Source organism: Eleutherodactylus coqui, chromosome 5 (genome assembly GCF_035609145.1).
Source record: "Eleutherodactylus coqui strain aEleCoq1 chromosome 5, aEleCoq1.hap1, whole genome shotgun sequence".
Lineage (NCBI taxonomy): Eukaryota > Metazoa > Chordata > Amphibia > Anura > Eleutherodactylidae > Eleutherodactylus > Eleutherodactylus coqui.
The window spans coordinates 242,499,818-242,521,702 of record NC_089841.1 but is presented as its reverse complement, the minus strand read 5'-3'; the positions used below and the strand labels follow the sequence as shown (position 1 = coordinate 242,521,702).

The window sequence follows — 21,885 nt, the reverse complement described above, 5'->3', positions numbered from 1 at the left end:
AGTGATACATAATTAAACAATCAAAAAACGCAGTAAAAACCCGGAGCTTTTCAATCCTGTAGAAAAAGAAGAGAAGAAGAAATTAATGATGGGCAGAAAATATTGGCTGGGTCACAATACTGAAGCACATTTCTAACAGTTTCTATACAGATGAGGGAACCAAGTGCAGCCATCAATTGTCTTTAACATTGTCAACTGGTCTTAGAGCATAACGGTGGGGTGTCTTGTGCTATGCTGTATCATGGCTTCTGCAATATGAGCTCGCGCATATAGACCTATCAATCAGCATAATGTGGGCGGGGAAAGCGGGACTCACGGGCTTCCTATATGAGTCCCGACAGCATTTAAACTGCATTTTACAAACTACTGAATCAAACAATAGAAAACTAAATTTCCTCTTCTTCCCTAATATTTGCTACCCTCAGATAGCATAGTATAGGAGACCTGCCAGATCTGCTTTAAAGGGTTACTGGACAACATCCCTTCAATGCCGCTCACTGCAGTGAAATAACAAACTGATCAGGACTTACTGCTCCTCCGCTATGGGATCCACCTCCGCAGCCCCGCCGTGGTCCCAGAGTCTGTTGTGACTGCTGATGTCACCGGAAGTTGGGTGACCACTGCAACCAGAAGCTGCAGCATCACCATCCGGCTCTCCTGGCATCATGGCGCTGATGCCAGGTGAATAAGTGAGGACTCTGGAGCCTCTAATGGGCTGCCTCGGTCATCTTCCAGTGACGTGAGCTGTCATAACGGACCATGGTGGGACTGCAGTGCTGTATGCCAGCTGTGGAGGAGGGGTTGTTTTACTACAGTGAGCGCTATTGAAGGGATGTTGTCCGGTAACAAGACAACCCCTTTTAAAGTATGCAAAAATAACAGCATAGGTGTCACTGTAAATAGGGAACAAGTTGAGGCACAGATGTTGTAATCGTGGAGATGCTAGATAATATGTATCAAATAGGGATCTCCTAACTCGCCACATGAGTTTAATAAGTTAATTCCAACAGCAGCATACAATCAATCGTAAGTGAGGTTAGCCCTCCTGCTGCATTGAGTGTGGAGCTCTTTATTTGATATATAGATTAAATTTGGACTAAGGTACCCTCCGATGGTCGCTATACAGACATTTCTGTAATGTGGCTTTCAATGTAAAATAGATTTTGCCTCTTTTATCCAAAAGGAGAAAATGTTTTTCAAATGAGGATATAAAAGTTAGCGGTAGCAGCTCTGATAACTTCATGTACACTACTCTTCAGTATGTAATCCCTGCAAACAGCACCATAGATTTCATTGTCCTGGATCCCTGTAGCTGTAGTGTGGAGGAAAGTTAGATATTGGTGTTACAATGTGACAGTCGTCACGCCTGAATTTTCAGGGTTTGAGTAGACTTGTCTTCATTCATCGTGTGTAGGTCCTACTGAAACTTGCATTTGCATTTCTGAAGAGTGGTTGCCTCCATATCTGTCCTGTACCTTATTTCCCCGTCTTTCCAAGGTCTTTTAATTAGAGCATGTAGCTTGGATTCTGCTCTTCCCTGACTGTATTGGAGGTATAGGCCCTAAGAGTCTGTCTAAATTAGGCCCCATCTGAATGGAGGTCCCCAGGACATGGCAGATTAACCCTCATGTTTTGATCAAAATATGCGCTAAGAACCTTGAACTTTTATACACTTAGTCCATATAATCGGTGCGTCCCTTAACTATATTCATATTCAGCAAGAATAATGTTGTACTATGTTAGCTGGAAAAAATGGATATGATGTTTGATACTTTAATATGTACTCAAGGTCAGGCTCACAGGATTCTGTGCATATGGCACTAATCTGAATTGCGTATGGCCACCTAGGCTTGCAGGCAGTCATGCGCAATACAGGGTTGTTTTGTTGGTATTTACCGCGCCATCGCTTAGCGATGATGCGGGTACCTCTAGTCCATACACAATGTTGATTGCATATGGGCTGCGGGTCAGACGCCTACATTGACTTCAATAGAGGTTGTCTGCGGCAAAATGGAGCATGCTTCGATTTTTCCTCTGCTCGCAGAATATGCAATTTGTATCCACAAGTGTGATGGAAAAATCGAAACTGCATGCCTTTCAATGCCTGTGTTTTACCGTAGGTCCATGGGAACGGCGTTTGTGGATTCCGCAATTAAAATCCTGTCATGTGAGACATCCCCCCTTAGTCAGTATTGGATAGGGCACCTTGGACTGACAAAACAAATTAATCCAAAGGGCCCACCCTACAGTTTAGCTGTAATGTGTTGTTGCTTCTAGGTCTACAAGATCTTCTGGTTGGCCAGTCAGCCCATTTTATTGGCTAACCAAAAATAAATCATAATATCAAGCTTTTAGAGCATATAGAACCCTTCATCAGCCAGGTTTATTAATAGGTGATATCAACACATCATAAACCAAAAGGATGTGCTGAGATGGAACACACTTGGAACCACACACAAAGTGTGAGCCTCGAACGTGTGAGCTACTAGATGGTTACCACTGTTCAGCCAGCGGTGGGTAGAATGAAGAACCTTTCATCATTTGAAGAACACATTCTTACAGTAAGTAACACCCCACAGCATATTGATGTAAGTATACAAGCTACATGCATTGCAGTAAGCAGCCTCTTGGAACATTAAGAAGGTTCTAACAGAAGGGACCCCATAGTGGATACAATTAGTCACAATATAAACAACTTAAAATAAAATGCTAGCATACTCTAACTCAAGACATCAGTATATATCAGTATTAAATATACTCCTTCATATAAGCAACCAGCGGCAAACATTAAACCATATGAGCAACCAGTTGACCATTGGGGAATGCTAGTTTTCAAAACTGAAGATGTGGGACTTCCAGAAATATCATCACATACAACATTATAACAATGACCATCATATTGTATGTGTTGTACATGATATTACGCACACAATGCTCTAATAGAGGGACCTCAACAGCTGCCACAAGCTAGGATGAATCTATTATACAGAGATACAGTAATAACGAATTAGGATATGACCAATAGGGGGTGGGGAGGACCTGGAGATGCAAGGACCACAAGAGACATGCATTTTCCATCCTTTGCCCCTGCTCATCCTGTTTTGTTTAAAGACTGAAGAGTAGCCCAAATGACTTCTTCCCATCTAAGTCAGATCTTGCTATGTATATAATTTAAGCTGTCGTGCTAATAATACCCCTTTATTGGCTCAAAAGTACCTCCTCCCCCAACAACCGCCAGTGGCATAAAGTTGAATCACATATTTCAACCTAAAGTTGGTTATCCAGTAAGTACAATATGGCAACCTTAGATAACACACAACCCCCCTCTGATAGACTCCTGAAGGTTAGATTTGGTGGTAACCGTTTGTACTCGTCTAGCAAATGTTATTTTCCTAGCTGTTTATAGACATAACTCCTTATAAGTACTATTTTTTGCATAAAATAGTTTGCTATTACCTGTATTGTGCTATTAAACAACAACCTCAGAACTGGAATGATGGTTCTTCTTCATCCTGCGCATGCCATGTTCTGAAACCTTGATTGACCCTTCAGCATAGGCGTCACCCACCATATTAGTTGCATGACATTGGTAAGTTCCTTCATCTTCTTTAGTCAATGGCTTTATCTAAAGAAAACACCAGATTACGTCTTTGGAAATAACATATTGCCACAATATATTAATCACATGATTATATTACTCTGGGCTCTAGCAGCTCTGTCTGTATATATTATATTGCTCTGAACTCACCATAACCCAGCTAGAGCTCTCATGACGGGAGGGGCCGCCACGAACTTGCACAGCCACGTTGACTCTGTCTCCAGGAAGTTCTTCGAACAGTCTTACTCCCTGAGTAGACTCCGTAACCTTCAAAAAGAAGAAATTTGAACCAACATCTGCACTCATGAAATCAAAAAGTTGAAAAGTGGTACAAACTATAGATTCATAGATTATATCACAGGTTAATAAAGGAAAATTTGGGGAAGACAAAAGTCTTCACATTTTTGTTGGAGAATTCCTTTGATTTCAGGGTGTAGCATCGGCAACCTCATATCTGAGCCTGGTAAACGCTTATCCCTATCCCTATTGAAATAACCAGGCATGTTTGGCCAATCCAAGCTTGCATGTGTATGAAGGTGTATGGCAGAATTGTCAAATGCCAAGCAGGCAACCAACGGGTATCATGACTTTAACCACTTTAAGGCATGTTCAGATGTGGTGGGTAAAGCTCTGTTCACATCACATCTGAGCCTTCCATCAGGTGTATACACTAGCAGTGTTGCCCAATCTCAATGTAAAAATGCGGTATGTGTCTCCTTACATGATGTCCCTGCATAGAGCAGCATAGCCTTATGTGGAAAGAAAAGGTATACTAAAGTATACCAGCCTGATGAAGACCAAAATGACACTGTTTTGGTCTCCATCAGTTGAAATGGAACTACGAACTCGTTTAACTTTTATGACTAGAGCTGACAAGAAACTATTGGCTAGAATGGCTTTCATTTGGTCTCCGTCATGGTTTCATAATTTTACCAGAAAAAAATGTTGCAGCATGTCACACAATTTTTTACAGCATTTATGACAGAATGACTGGACCGAAGCCCCAAACATAAATCTGATAAGAGCCTAACATGTTATTTAGTGATCTGCCCTATTCACATCTGCACAAGGACTAGAACCAAAGGGATGAAACTGAAAGGGAGGAGACACAGATCAGATATTAGACAGTGAGGGTGATCAGTGAGTGGAACAGGTTACCACAGGAGGTGGTGAGTTCTCCTTCAATGGAAGTCTTCAAACAAAGGCTGGACAAATATCTGTCTGGGATGATTTAGTGATCCTGCATTAAGTAGGCAGCTGAACCCGATAACCCTGGAGGTCCCTTCCAACTCTACCATTCTATGATCTAACCTGCACAGTGAGCACCATAAAAAAGAAAGCCAAAAATAACAAAATTTCTATTTTTCATCCCATTTCCCAAAAAACAGAATAGAAACTGATAAAAAAAAAACTGCTGTACCCTAACATGGTGCTAATAGGAACTTCAGCTCATCCAACAAAAACACAAGTCGTCACACAGATCCGTCAGCAAAAGGAAAAGCGCGGTCCAGGATCTTCTTACCTTCCTCCAGGAGATGCTGGGAGTTGGAACGGCCTTTACTTCACAAGATAAGTAAACCTGAGCTCCAGTTACATTGTGAATCTTTTTTGGTGCCACAGTAATCACAGGAGCTAGAGGGAAAGAGAAAATGATGGAGGCGACATTTTGACAGATTTACAGCGTTCTAATCTAATTCACAGAATTACACATCCGCAGACTGGAGACGTTTTTATAGTGTCACATGACGCCTTCAGGACAGGACTTCAGAAATGTTGGCAAAAAACACACAAAAAAGTCTCATTAAGGGCTTCTACCCACTAGGGTTTTTTTAATGCTGCGATATCGCTGCATTTGTTAATGGGACTTAACAAAGTTTGCGCTCTTGCGATTTTTGTGCGATGCGATTTTAACATTAGAAAGTCCCATTGACATTTGCATTAAAAAAAACACAGCGATATCGCAGCGTTAAAAAAAAACGCTAGTGGGTAGAAGCCCTTAATGACACCCCTAGCCTGGCTGCACACGGGGCGGATTTGCTGCAGTTTGCCGTTGCATATCCGCACTGCAGCAAAATCGCTGTGTTTGCAGTGCAATGCAGTGCAAATGTGTTTGGGCAAAAAGCTGTTTTCACAGGACGGATTTTTTCCGCACTGCCGCAGTGCAGAAATGCAGCGGCAGTGCGGTTTTTCAAGACGCAGCATGTCAATTCTTTTAACTTTTCCACAGCGTTTATTGTCCATAGACCTCTATGGACGCAGCAAAATCCGCCCAAAAACAGGTTGCAAAGGTAAAATCCACCCAAAAACAGGTTGCAAAGGTTAAAAACGCTTGCGGAAAATACGCAAGAGAATACGCCAGACGAATATAACCTTTGAAGCGGCCTTGCCGCATAAAATTGCAATTCTGGATGCAAGCACGATGCGATTTTATTTAAAAAACGCATTCATCTACATACTTGCAATTTTCAAAAGTTTTCCAAAAGTTTTTAATGGTAAAAACTGCATCACACTCAGATGCAATTCGCATGGCATACGAGTGTAATGTGATGTTTTTAACATGAAAAAGTTCCATCCATAGCGCTATCGATGGAGCTCGCATGTAAAACCCACCTGTGTAAATATATCCTCACCCTGTTGGCAACAAAGACAGAGGGGTTGATAAAAGGGGACATCAGTGGTGACAGGCGGAACCTGTTGTCAGTTGCCAAAGGGTTTTCATGCTCTTCGTACAGCGGAAATAATCAGGTTTTATATGGTTTTAAGATCCGAAATCCCTCTTGAAGTGCGACACGCTGTGTACACAACTCCGCAGCTGTGTATATACAGCGCACTAACAAGACATTCCTTCTTCCCTCCGCTGGTAGAATACAAAATCATCACTCATCACAAGTGGATGGCGGGTTTCGCTAAGCAGAATAGCTGCTCTTACGCAGTAAATAGAACTCATTGATTTCAATGGGTCCGTACACAGTCGCGTCTTTTGGGTGCGCAATTCCATTGCACAAAAAAAATATGCGGCATGTGCAGAGAAATAGAGCATATGAAATTAATTAGGCAATTATACGATTATTACTATTAGGCAATTATATGAAATTAATTAGACAAATTAGACATTATAATAAATGGGACCGCGGCTGTGGATTTTTCTGCACTCACAATTGCGCACAATTTGCACGTGTAAAAAGTACAGTTTAAAAGCAGTTGCGCGTGCAATAGGGTTATAACATTTTTTACAACCTTATATTCCTCTATCCAAATTTGATGCACTTTTGCCTAAAAACAAATAATTTAATTGTTATTTCAATATTTTTTTAGGAAAGATCGCCCCGAAATCATTCCATTGGATATATGGATGCATTTTCTGGGCGCAGCACAATATCCAACACTCCAGATGGTTATTGGGCTACAACAGAAACTCTGGCATCCTGGACTTTGGTTGATATATTCTTTTTTGTGTATAAAAAATCTGCAGTCTTTACAGTACAAGCATTGTGGGAGGGATTTTAAGAAATCCCATGTACACTTTGCGAAAAGAAACCACAGCAAACATTTACCTGTGCTGAGGATTTCAAATCCACAGCATGTCAATATATGCGGCATAATTACATCATGGATTTCCCTCCCACAATCCACATCAAATCTACAGAAGCTCTTCAATATGTATACATATCTTTAGGGTGGGTTCATATGCGCAGGATGCGCAGGTGTGAAAAATCCACACCTAATGGTTAATTTCAAGGAGTGAAATCCACAGCAAACTTTTGACATGTTGTGGATTGAGGATCTCAATCACCTGTCTTCTATAATAAATGCAGCAGTTTTCCATGTGGAAATTCCATGGTATTTGTGCCTTGTGTGAACATACTCTGAAAGTCCCATCCTAAATACACCCATCTAGGTGTTTATATATGTAATCCCAATATCCCTCTTTCCCACTGTAGTGGCCAGAAGGTCCTCCAGGGTAGTCACACAATCATCAGTCCTGTAACACCTAGCTATGTACTCCTAGGGGACATAGAAGGTGCCATATGTCGGAAAGACCCTATCTTTCCTCTTTCTTCACAAGCTTAAGATAACTACTTGGCAACAGCTGGCTGCTGATTGGCTGCTTGTCCTGCTATTCCTGATTGGTGGAGGGGAAAGGATGAGAGGAGGTGCCCCTCAGTGTGGAGAGCATTAACTTTGTCCAGAGAAGGAAGCAAGCATTTTACAAGCTTACCAATTCAAGCACAGTGTGGAGGAGAAGGTTTGGGACCCATCTACACATCAGTGAGTTACACAAGCCCCTGTTAAAAGTTGAATCAGGGAAAGTGAAAGAGGCCCATCTTTAATCTAACTTCATAAACTGCATAATCGTATGCTAAAAGTTAACCCTGAGTACTGTCGGAATTCTACTATGTAACCTTTCAATACCAAAGAGAGAGAGAGAGAGATGAAGTTTAACTTGTTGTTGTACTAAACTGGAACTTGGAGCAATGTTGTGCAAATGCAAAGCAATATCTCTGCATATTGATGAACTGTATATATTGTCTTCTGAACATTTTACTAGAAGCTGAAGTAAACTGAGTACCTCCAGTTTGCAAATCAAAGCTACCAGGACTTGTGTCAATTATTTCTCCATTAACCATTTGAGTCCCTAAGGGCGCATTCAGACGACCGTATATCAGCCGGATATACGGCGTCTCTCTCTGCAGGGGGTGGAGGCTGGAAGAGCCGGGAGCAGTGCTCTGAGCTCCCGCCCCCTCTCTGCCTCCTCTCCACCCCCTGCACTATTTTCAATGAGGAGAGGCGGAACGAGGGTGGGGCTAATTCCCGAAGCTTAGCCCTGCCCCGTTCCACCTCCTCTCATTGCAAATAGTGCAGAGGGGCAGAGAGGAGGCAGAGAAGGGGCGGGAGCTCAGAGCACTGCTCCTGGCTCTTCCAGCCTCCTCCCCCTGCAGAGACAGACAACGTATATCGGCTGGGTGTGAAAACCGAGCCGATATACGGTTGTCTGAATCCAGGAAAAGGTACTGGCGTCACGTGACAAACCACCGTTGATAATTTTTGTGACATCCATCTTGTTTCCCGGTGGTCTCCCCCACTTTGGCACGCCCTGCTCGGATGCTGCACCAGTGTCACACCAACATACAGCATTAGGTCCTGTGTAGGCCATCAATTTTTTTAGACACCCTCTAATTAATCTACAAGCTCCTGTTTCACCCTCAAGTATCTTCTGGATCCCAAACTCGGGATCTCCTGTATGGGAGGCAGGAACATCACGAGTGAGCCACAAGGTACTTTGCTTCCAAGGATATTCGGCCTAAATGCCTCAGTATTACAATTTTTTTCAGCCATTGTGTATGCAGATATATACCAGTACAGATAAAAAAAGGATAAGTAGAAGGTGCCTAATGGGACAAAAAAAATTGTTAATTCTTCTTTGGTGAAATTCACATTTCTAAAAAATAATAGCACCAAAAAAGATAACAGTGCGCTTTATTACGTAAACACCACAAAACAAATAGACCTATTTGGTGTCTTTGATATTCTTCTTAGAGCTTCTTCAGGTGAGCTTGATTTAGTCCCATTATGTGACCCTTATAATAACAGCCGCATAACGGGCCGAAACTAAGCCACTGATTTCAGTGGTTTCTTTTTCACTAGCGATATTCTTGCCCGTTCATACTATGTGCGAGAAAGATCGGGCACAACCAGTCTTCCCACTGTTTGTCCCAAACTCTCATGCCATGGCGGGGAGTTTGAATGGCCTGATAAAAAAATAAAACAGGGTCATGTGCAACTACGCTCCGCAGTGGCATGCTGCAGTAAGTGTATGACAGGGTAAAAAGTTATATGTGATTCTACTTGGGCTTTTTTTAGGTTCCCAAGTATATTGTAAAGGCAAATTGTTAATTTTTCAAATATTTAGTCTAATCATTAAGCTACAGAACACGTTTTACCGTGTTTCCCCGAAAATAAGACAGGGTCTTATATTAATTTTTGCTCCAAAATATTTCTTTTTTACATGTATATCTGCCTGGATACCATTTAAAAATCATGCTAAGGCTTATTTTCAGGATAGGTCTTATTTTCGGGGAAACTGGGTAAGTAAGCTGCTAAAAACTGTGGCTCCAAGACATGTCAATTTTACATTTTGGCCCCTCCCTACTGCCAATTGTGCAGGCCTGTCCTATAGCTTGTTTGTTAATATTATTATTTAATATATTATCATTAATCTCAATGATTTTATGTATTTAAAAATGTATTTTCAGCCAAAATATCACCTGCACCCTTACGCAAGATCAGATCATATCTAAAAATAAAAAGACAAAAGGAGAAAAATAATACATAACAATAAAACCGTTGCGTGATTTACCATTTCTGCGCATAATCTAACTACAATACATCCATTAAATGGTTAGGACATCATAATAAGACAGTACATCCAAATAGTAAAGGCAGCCATTATTGGTCGCCCCCTGGTGCTTATCTATTATACCAGTGAATGACAGAGGCACAGTATGGCACAATCTGCTGGTCTACTGTATGCACATGGAATAATGAGTAATCCGCAGAGCAGCCAGGACTCCCACAGATACTTTGGCAGCTGCGAGAGGTCACATCATTTTTCCAAAATAGATGTGAAGAAAAGAAGGACCATCTGTTAAAAGACATGCCTTTTGCAAATTTACCATTGAAACAAGTATATCTGCATCTGTAAGTGCCTAATTGACTGTGCTGGAAGATGATACAGCTCACACAAAATCCCCAAATTATTCCCCCTGAGACTAAGCTTTAATACCTGCCAAGTGCCTGCTGGCCTCCTTTGTTGTCTGTGTGACAGTTCGAAATCTACATACATCTAAGATGTCATCTTGAAGTGGATATAGCAGATAGATATGAGATAGATAGATATGAGATGAGATAGATAGACATGAGATAGATAGACATGAGATAGATAGATATGAGAAAGATAGATAGATAGATAGATAGATAGATAGATAGATAGATAGATAGATAGGAGATAGATAGATATGAGATAGATAGATAGATATGAGATCGATAGATAGATGTGAGATAGATAGATATGAGATAGATATGAGAAAGATAGATAGATATGAGATAGATAGATAGATATGAGATAGATAGATAGATATGAGATAGATATGAGAAAGATAGATAGATATGAGATAGATAGATAGATATGAGATAGATAGATAGATAGATAGATATTAGATAGATGGATAGATATTAGATAGATAGATAGATATGAGATAGATAGATAGATATGAGATAGATAGATAGATATGAGATAGATAGATAGATATGAGATAGATATGAGATAGATAGATAGATAGATAGATAGATAGATATGAGATAGATAGATAGATATGAGATAGATAGATATGAGATAGATAGATAGATATGAGATAGATAGATAGATATGAGATAGATAGATAGATAGATAGATAGATAGATAGATAGATAGATAGATAGGAGATAGATAGATATGAGATAGATAGATAGATAGGAGATAGATAGATATGAGATAGATAGATATGAGATAGATAGATAGATAGATAGATAGATAGATAGATATGAGATAGATAGATAGATAGATAAATAGATAGATATGAGATAGATAGATAGATAGATAGATAATGAGCTAGATTACATATAGTGATGGCTTTCTTGATTTGTTTCCTATTCAATCTAAATATCCAACATACTTTTAAAACGCACATGAACATATTAGTCTACTGTAACGTGCAGAACGGTATCTTCCCTTGTGAGGTTCCTCTTTAAGAAAGAAATAATCCCAGACCAAATAAAATCCAGAAGTGAACTTTACTAAACACAATTGCAAATCTAATGACATGCTATGCATTCTGGTTACATCTCTTTAAAAGGCACACTAGTCTCACTGGTTTCAGTACACACAAGGTGGCACAATTTATTTAAATATTACAGTCAAATAGAATTGTGAACAGTAGTATAATTAACTCTGTGAGGCCTTTCTTTGTCTCACACAGACCACGCTCAGACTTTGTTACTTCACATAGTCTCACACCAAGCTTTCAATAGACTCACCTTCTACCCAGCACCACTCTATTAGCTCCCAGACACCATTGGTTATTTGTTAGTTCACCATCCACTCAGTGGACTTCATTTTAGACCTTGCTTAGCAAAGCCTCTACCAGCCTCCAGGCTCTCCTACCTAACCCCAGAAGAACAAGCCACTTATATACCTGTTTGACTTAAATTTTGGGTTCTGAGGCAAAATCCACATTGAAAAACCCAGCGTGGATTCTTCCCATGTGAACATACCCTAAGGGATGGGTCACACCCTTAGGGTACGCACAAAAACACGCTTGCAACATTGCATTCCCTATGGAGAGAAAGACTTCCTGAGGAGGATTGGTTGGAGGTTCCTTCCCCTTATCTCATCAGTAAACCCCAGAAAGCATACTACAACCTCAGTGAGCAGGAGGTACAGGACTATGCTAGGCTAAAAGCTGAGTACGTCTGCACGTACTTGCTTGGCTGGGGGTTACCACAGCGGTCCGTGCTCAACACATGCACAATTGGAAATATCAGAGCGACCTGCCCACCCGATCCCAGATGTTCAACCTCTTTCACCTGGTGCAGAAGTGGCTGTTGCCAAAGGACTGCACTCCAGCGCAAATCGTGGAGAAAGTAGTTGCTGACCTCTTCATCAGGACCCTGCTGGTAGAGATACAGCACTGGGTCAGATATGGGGGCCCCAAAGATGCCAACCAGTTAGTGGACCTTGTCAAAAGGTACATCTACACGGAAGATTACTTACATGACATCCCAGCTGTATAGACCTCTATAAACCCTGAGAAATGCGCAGTAGGCTTGGAGGAAGCCAAGTACCACAGTTACATAATTGGCAGAGGTGTAGTCAAGTCCCAAATAAATAAGATAGAGGCCATATAGGGTTGGCCTAGACAAATAACCAAGAAGCAGGTAAGGGCTATTTTGGGTATCGCAGGCTATTACTACAGGTTTGTACCAAACTTTGCCTCCATAGTGGCACCGTTAACCAACTTGACCAAAGGGCGGAAGTCGGTAATGGTGACATGGACCTCGGACGAAAAAGTGGCATTTTTTAATCTAAAAGCGGCACTGTGCCAACAACTGGTGTTGGTCACCGCAGACTTCACCAAAGAATTTGTGGTGCAGACGGATGATTCTGATGCAGGGTTAGGTGCAGTCTTGTCCCAAACAGTAAATCATCCAGTTTTATATCTGAGTCGATGGTTGTCTCCCGTGGAAAGAAATTATGCTATTGTGAAACGAGAGTGTTTAGCGGTGAAATGGACTCTGGAAGCCTTGAAATACTATCTGCTAGGTAGACAGTGTAAGTTGGTGACAGATCATGCTCCCTTGATGTGGATGAGACAGAACAAGGAGAAAAACGCTAGAGTGACCAGATGGTTCTTGTCACTACAAAACTTTAGCTTTACCCTGGACTAGAGACTGGGTAGGGTGCATTGTCTGGCGACAAATTTTGTCCCGCCCTCCGGTTTGGAGAAGAGGAAGGGGGGGGGGATATGTGGATAGGTGAAGGGAAAAGTTCTGGATGGAGTATATATCTCGCCCAGACACTTGGACTGGCTGAGGTAGAATCCAGTCCAGGTCTTCCTGATAGGTTTCCAATTGCTCACCTGTGAGTAAATAGACTCGTTACTGGGGCATAAAAGGCTGCCAGGTTAGGCAGTGTGTGTCTTTGAGTTGAGGAGTGAGGACATCAGAGGAAGAGCTCCTGACCTGGTGGGAACAAAGGTTACCCTTCTGCCCAGCTGCACCATATTGGGCAGGTATTTAAACATATTCCTGGTGTTTTGATCTAAAGACTGTTTTATCGTGTTTCTGCTACAACCCGCTGTTACACCTGTTGTCAGAATAAGCTGACTTATTCTTGGAGAATGTTTCTAGCCTTTGTGTCATTTTCGCCCCCTCCCCTCCCAGAGCTGAGTCACTATATATATATATATATATATATATATATATAATTACACACTCATACATATTACACATCTTAGGTAGGAAAGGGTCTCACAAAATTACACATTTATGGATGGTGCAGGCTCAGGAGCTATAACTGACAGCTTGCCACCAGCTGCATCGGCGGGCATCAGCAAGAACACTGATGCCCACCACTAACCTTTTACATGCCGCAATTCAATGTTGATCGTGCCATGTATCGCGTTAACAAAAGGAGGGGGCACCCTCTGTGACATAATCGCCCTCCACCATGAAATCACAGAGGGATGATGAATTCCAATGGCAATTGCAGGCCCCACAGTGGCCTCTGACTCTGCCATGACTTCTAATGTAAAAGAGTAGTGATAATACATTGCAGTACAGAAGTACTGCAGTGTATTATCTGAGCAACCATGAGGTTGCAGCTTCAGGAACCATAAAGGGACATAAAAAAGGTGGAAGAAATAAGAATAGTAAAAATAAATCACTTGAGAAAAAAAATCTTTTAGGCACATTTCCTTTTTGTTTGTTTAAACAAAAAATGTTAAAAGTCATGTGTTTGGTATTTCCACATCCGTAACGACCCTTACAATACATTGAAAACACTTTTTATTCCATGTGGTGCATGCAAAAAAAGGGAGCCCAAATGCTTTTTTGTTCCTTTTTGCTTCACAAAAAATGCAATAAAAGTGATTAAAAGTCATATGTACCCCAAAATGGTATTAATAAAAACTACAGTTTGTCAAGCAAAAAACAAGACTCACAGCTCCATTGATGGATAAATAAAAAAGCAATGCAAACAAATATTAGTATCTAAAAATAAAGGATATTTTATTGTGAAAAATCTAGAAAAATACTGTATATTCTGGCGGATAAGGCGACTGGGCATATAAGACAACCCCCCAACTGTCGCCTTATACGCTGGGAATACATTGTAGAAAAACCAGTACTCACCTCCCGCGGCGTTCTGCGGCGCTGTTGCAGGCTGTCGCTCCCTCCTTGTCGCCAACAGAGCATTGCCTTCTGGATGCAGGACTTCAATGCCCTGCCTCCACAAGGCTAATGCTGTGATTGGCTAACTCAAGCAGCGTCAGCCTATGAAAGCTGGTGCTGCGTCAGCCAATCATAGCCATTCAATGACATCATTGAATGGCTGTGATTGGCTAACTCAGGCAGCGTCAGCCAATCACAGCCATTCAATGATGTCATTGAATGGCTGTGATTGGCTGACACCGCGTGAGTTAGCCAATCACAGCATTAGCTTTCTAGAGGCGGGGATTTCAAGCCCGGCATCCAGAAAGCAATGCTCTGTCGGCAACAAGGAGGGAGCGACAGCCTGCAGCAGCACCGCAGAACGCCAGGGGAGGTAAGTACTGCTTTTTATTTTATTTTTTTGGACATGTTTTTTTTTTGTATTTAACGGCGTATGACGACCCCCGACTGCAGAGCTGATTTTTCGGGGTTAAAAGGTCGTCTTATACGCCAGAATATACGGTATATAATTTTGGTATCGTTGTAGTTGTACCAACCAACAGAAAAAAGTTATCATGTCTTTTCTACTGCACAGTAAATAAAAAAAAAAAAAACAACAATGGCAACAACTAATGTGTTTCTTCACCCTACCCTCCAAAAAAATGAATAAAGCTTATGCAATAAATTATATGTACCCCAAAGTGGTACCAATAAAAACTACATGCAATGAATAAGCCCTTATATGGCTTAAAAATCGCTGTGTCCTTACAAATTGTTGGATACAAAATAGGCCATGTCCTTAAGGGGTTAAAAGAAATGCAGGCTTTTATTATCGTATTTATTATTATTCTTGTCCTGGTCTAACACTACTGTGAGCATTTCAAGAAGTTTTCATAGAAAGAAGCTCACAAAGACCTTTGTGTTGAGGGAGAGCCTTTACTCGTACATCTTCTTGCCAAGGCCTTGTGAATCTGCTCCTTCCATACACTTCTTTCTTTTGAATAATCACAATGCACAAACTAAAATATTGTATTTTAAGTCTACACCCTCTACCCAAATAGGTTGGATGTTACCATTACCCTCAATCCCCTTGGGGAATCTCATATAACCAAATTTATAATTCACAATAGAACATAGAACACATTTCAGAAGATGAATGTGAGGCATTTTTCCATTTCATTTTAAAAAATGAATTGATGGCTGAAACACAACTCACAAACATTGGGACAGGGGTAACCTAAGCCTGGGAAAGTAAGTAGTACTAATGAAAAACAACTTGAGGGTAAATGTTCTACTAAATCACATGACTGTGTAAAAAAGAGTATGTTAGAGAGGCAGAGTCTCTCAAAAGACAAGAGGGTTCACCAATCTGCAAAGAAATGTGTCTAAAAATTGTGAACAATTAAAAAAAAAAAATGTTCCTCAACGAAGGCTTTTAATATCCCTCCATCTGCAGTACATAATACCATCTAAAGATTCAGAGAGTCAATATTGGATGCTGGAGATTGACGGGCTCTCAGGCATCACTGCATTAAAAACAGGCATGATTCTGTAATGCACATCCCTGCATGGGCTCAGGAATACTTCCAGAAATCGTTGTCTGTGAACACAGTTTATACAAAGAAGCCATATATCAACACAATCCAGAAACGCTGAGGTCTTCTTTGGGCCAAAAATCATTTAAAATAGACCGAGGCAAAACTGAAAACTGTGTTGCGGTCAGATGAATCAAAATTGAAATTCTTTTTGGAAACCACGGATGCCGTGTCCTGCAGACTCAAGAGGAGAGGGACCATCCAGCTTGTTATCAGCAAACTGTTCAAAATCCTCCATCTCAGATGGTATGGGGTTGCATCAGTGCCTATGGCATGGGCAGCTTACACATCCTGAAGGCACAGTCAATGCTGAGCAGTATATAGAGGATTTAGAACAACATATGCTAGATCCCTGTATATATTCTTATGCAGTTTGTAGTTGTTACTTGGGAGCAGACTCTGGACCCTTGTAAATAAATCTACAGCTTGCTCATGAGCTGGTATATAAACTGCTGGAAATTTGAAGTTTCATTCTCTGCTCTACTTTGAGATTTCTTCTCTTGGTAAGGAAAGCATAAAAGACGCTTTTCTCTGTACTCCATGTATATCATATCCTGGGCTATGAATTGTTTATGTTCATGATATGGTCACTTACTTCACTTGAAGGGAGTTTTATCCCCCTTCAAGGGCCCATTCACAAGGATGTTTTTTTATCCTAGTTCTGTTCAAGTTTGTAACCGAGCAAGCTAGGACACAACTTGAATCCATTAAAATGAATGAGGTTGTGCAAAAATGTCACAGAATATCCTATTCTGGTCTATTTCATGGAAGAGACTAGTACACATGCAATGTCCACTATCCCACACACCTATGGGGTGTCCATGTGCTATCCAAGGTGTGTTGCATCCAGAGTCTCAGTCACAACTTGCATATACCCATGTAAATGGGCCCTAGAAGGGACAGTAATTCATTATAAGTAATAGATAGCATGAACAATATGTCTAATTGAGAACACCATTATATACGTTTTACTTTACAGCAATATATGCATATGATGAGGATTTATCCATTCATTCGTTGCCAACTTTGGGTCACCTTGTGGATCAGCATACGTCATGCTTCCCTGTCTTTGGCCGCTTCCTTCAGATTTTCCACAGTCATGTTCGTGTCAACCTTGATTGCGCCTATCCACCAGCACCACAGCTCAAAGGCTTCAATCCTTGTTCTGTCTACCTTCATGAGTGTCCAGCTCTTGCATGTGCATATATAGTTATTGGGAAAATGATTGCATTGATTATTCGGATCTTTGTTGTAATGCTGATGTCTTTGCTCTTCCATATCTTCACCATTCTTTGCATTGCACTATGGCCAATGCTGATTCTTCGTTTGATTTCAGGCTCCGATTCGCCACTGCGGTCGATCTTGGATCCAAAGAAAGTGAAATCTTGGACTGATTTAGTTTCTCCATTGCTGATTGTTATGTGTGGCACAACATTGCTTGCTGTTGTCAGCAGCTTTGTTTTCTTAATATTGAGATACTGTCCCATGTGTTCACTTTCTTCTTTGACTCTTCGAATTAGTATTCAAGGTCCTTTTTATTTTCTACAAGTAGAGTTGTGTCGTCATCCTATCGGAGATTGTTTGTTTGTTTCTTCCACCAATTTTCACTCCAATGGGGGATTCATCTGGATTGCATCACCTTTATGATCATTTTGACTGGGGATAGAATGCAGCCTCGTCAGATGCCTTTCCTGGTTTCACACCAGTCAGTGTTACTGAAGGCAGTTGTGACTGTGGCTTCTTGGTTTTCATAGAGTCATCTTATCAATTCTTCCAGATGCTCTGATATTCCCATTTGCTTAAGCCATTTCCACAGCTTGTCATGCTCCACAAAGTCAAAAGCTTTGCGCACGTATATGTCCTTTTAGTGTTCACGCGTCTTCGCCATGACCCAGCACAGGTTTGTTATGCATATACATGACTGCCAACTGATGAACAGAAGAGGTGCTTCCTACAGATAGGCCTCCACCCTGCCTGCACCCAAACTCTATTTCTTTTATGTTTTTTTGTAGCCAGTTGGATACATTTTTAGCAAATACTTTACATTGTATATTAGTCATTCCCAAAAAGCAATTATGTGTTGTTAAGTCAACATGCCTCTCTATACAATCCCATCACCAGCTACATTACCAGCATATCATCTAATAACCCAATGAAGAAAAAGACCTAAGTAAACCTTTCAGCCTTTGTCCCATTAGCCTATTCAACTAAGCGGTGACAATTATGTCCCTATGATAAATAATGGCGGTATATTATATTAGGATTTCATATTATGGGCTGAAGCATACAAATATACCGTGTCAGTCAATGTCATCAATAATTATCGGAATATATCCCATAGAACGTTTGTATGCAGAGAAAGGAGACGTTACACATTCATTTGAAACAGTCAGATTTCCGCATGACAATGTAAGAGCCCATTAGGCGGTGTGCATTCTTTATAGTGCGTCCTTCCCTTTGCTATGAGCCCAGTGAAAAATGAAAATCCGGGATGTTTCAATCCTCTGCCACATTTTAATGATCTCCAATTACTTGTGGCTTTTCCTCACCCTTAGATAATTGGAATTCAACTAGCATTTCATAAAGCTAATTTCTTGTTCATCTAATCCTCAGTAGTGCTGAGGCTTAATTACTAGTAAACAGTCAGGGGTCACCCATTTTCTTGGCAGGAAAGCCTCGCTCATTGTTCTGTCACTAGTCTAGTGAAACTAAGCTCTCCTTAATAAGTTCCATTCAATATCTGAGAACGGCAGTAAAAATCTGTTTCAGTCTCTTATTAATAGCCTCCAGTTATGAGAGAAGCGAATATATAGTGTAGGGAGTAGGGGGAAATGATTGATACTGAGTGAAGGCTGTCTTTTTATTTTTTAAGAAAACAAGACCTTTGTGTAATAGGGGTCATTTATGGATTTTTTTTTTTTTTTTTTTTTTTTTAAGATTCTAATCTAGATTTTCATGATGGTGTTAAGATTTCAGCTGAATTACGTTATATGGATAAGAACAATTAGCACATTTAGTAATGTTAAATGAACTCTTCAAAGTTCAAACCTGAAGAACATTGAACTCCTCAGCTATCCAAGTGGAACACAATGCTACTGTGTTATAAAGCAGGTGTAATGGGATCTAAAAGGATTAGTTATTTATGAGAGTGCCATAGCAGATCATAGACTGGTAGAGTTGGAAGAGATCTCCAGGGTCATCGGGTCCAACCCCCTGCTCAATGCAGGATTCACTAAATCACCCCAGACAGATATTTGTCCAGCCTTTGTTTGAACACTTCCATTGAAGGAGAACTCCCCACCTCCCGTGGCAACCTGTTCCACTCATTGATCACCCTCACTGTCAAAGTGTTTTCTAATATCTAATATCTGTCTCCTCCTTATCAGTTTCATCCCATTGCTTCTAGTATATGTCATCAATGCAGAAAATATGCAGTACTTGTACATCCATTTCGACATAAGATTGTAAATCAATCCATGCAATCAGTCTCAGTAGTTTAATATAGGTTATAATGAATAACTTCTATGATTTAAAGAGGATATTTCATGTCCTCATGTCAGCAGAACTGGATAAATATCTTTGCAACTGGTACCCTGCTGACTGCAATGTTACCTTTCTTTTGTTCCCACTTCCTTCCATTCCCCCATAGGGCTCTTTTTGATTTGGCTCTTGATACTGTGGATGTGTCATGTGGGTGGTCCCACTGATACAATAGGTGACATCAGATTTGAATGATAGTGAGTGGTGTGGACTGCCTACTTGATACATTCACAGCACTTGGGCCAAATCTAAGAAGAGCCCATGTGCGGGAATGGCAACAAGTACAAACAAAAGAGAGACTTTGCTACAATTAGAGGGTCCATGGCTGCAGAGCTATCCAGATGACATGAAGACAGGGCCTCTATAATTGAGCATAATATACATGAAGTAGTGACAATTCCAGAAATGACCATGCTTAGATTTGTTGTAACATTCACTGCCAAACACAAGAATGGTTGTTGGAAGGGACGTCCAGGTTCATTAGATCCAACTTCACCATTAGACTACCATGAATGAAGCATCATTCATCTAAGCTCAATGCAAGCCTTTAAACCAATACAGATCTGTGAAGTGATATTGCATCTATTAATGTATATCTGGTGTGGATTTTCTTTATTTATGGTATACCCAGTTCTGTTTAGCAGTCTGACTATACCCAATATGAGGGCTCTGTAACCAAATTATTGGGAAGGATGAGTAATTCCTATATTTTTCTTTTGTAACTTCTTGTGAACTCACATCTAATCTAATATAAATAAGCCTGCTTGTTTTTTCTTGCCCCACGCTTTGACCCCTTTGCTGTAACTTTGGTGTATGATGTTGGTGTCATTAGATGACACACATGCTCACCGGTGCCGTAAAATCATCACATGTGAGTTTAATACATTCAGGGACTGTCAGACGGGATGAAGGTTATAATGTTACGTCTATGGGCGGTGCTGCTATGCTTCAGGCATGCACTGGAATTAGTGAAGCGTTGCTAAGCAACACTGCATACACTGCTAAGCTGCACCGTACACTGCCCAACCAAGAGTGAGAGAGCGATTGAGAGAGCGATAGAGAGCGATTGAGAGAGCGATAGAGAGACAGTGAGAGAGCGATAGACAGTGAGAGAGCGATAGACAGTGAGAGAGCGATAGACAGTGAGAGAGCGATAGACAGTGAGAGAGCGATAGACAGTGAGAGAGCGATAGACAGTGAGAGAGCGATAGACAGTGAGAGCGATAGAGTGAGAGAGCGATAGAGTGAGAGAGCGATAGAGTGAGAGAGCGATAGAGTGAGAGAGCGATAGAGTGAGAGAGCGATAGAGTGAGAGAGCGATAGAGATAGAGAGAGTGAAAGAGCAATAGGAACACAGAGAGAAAGTGATAGACTGAGAGAGCGCGATAGACAAGAAGAGAGAGCAATGGAAAGACAGAGTGATAGAGAGACAGATACAGAGAGTGGCAGAGAGACAGACAGAGTGATAGAGAGACAGAGCAATAGAGAAACAGTCAGAGAGAGCGATAGAGACAGAGGGAGAGTGATAGAGAGACAGAACAATAGAGAGACAAAGCAATAGAGAGACAGAGTGAAAGAGACAGAAAGAGCGCTAGAAAGACAGAGCAATAGACAGAACGAGAGAGCAATAAAGAGACCCAGAGAAAGTGATAGAGAGACAGAGAGAGAGCGAGAGACAGACAGAGAACAAAAGAGACAGAAAGAGACAGAGCAATACCGAAACAGAAAGAGAGACAGACAGAGAAAGACTAACAGAGAGAGCCTTTGTTATATTAGATATCCGCTCCATTTACAAAGTGACGCTCTAAATAAATCCCCTAACCCAGCAGATTTAGAAGTTCACAACCACAACTTCTAAAACATTTTATGTTCACGTAGCAAAGATCGGGTCAGTCTAGTATGACTAAATAGCCTTACAAAAAGATTGATACTATACATAGTTACATTTCATATAGTTATCCCTATGGACTTTATTGTCTAGAAAAAACAAATCCTGTCACACATTCAACCATATCAGATTCCTTAAAACAAGAGCTAACCATGCTGTGGACAGAAGGTACCGATACTTCTGCTCTAGCACCAATACTTGGTCAAGGACTGGCCGAAGCCCTTCACTCCTCTAGATTAGAAGCGTAGAGTGAAACACAGTAACATTTAGGTGGGGGAAGCCCAGGATCAAGTCTTTGG

The 21,885-nt window shown here is 40.9% G+C and overlaps 1 protein-coding gene across 1 annotated transcript in view; it reads right to left on the bottom strand.

The window, feature by feature from the left end:
- IGFBPL1 (insulin like growth factor binding protein like 1) overlaps positions 1-21,885 on the bottom strand; it is a 46,015-nt gene continuing 24,130 nt past the window's right edge. Inside the window, exons 2-5 of the mRNA XM_066602018.1 lie at positions 5,121-5,230; positions 3,749-3,865; positions 3,457-3,625; positions 1-56 (exon numbers count right to left, since the gene is read on the bottom strand). Coding sequence (XP_066458115.1) covers positions 3,470-3,625; positions 3,749-3,865; positions 5,121-5,230 — 383 coding nt within the window. The 3' untranslated portion in view covers positions 1-56; positions 3,457-3,469. The remainder of the gene's footprint in view (positions 57-3,456; positions 3,626-3,748; positions 3,866-5,120; positions 5,231-21,885) is intronic.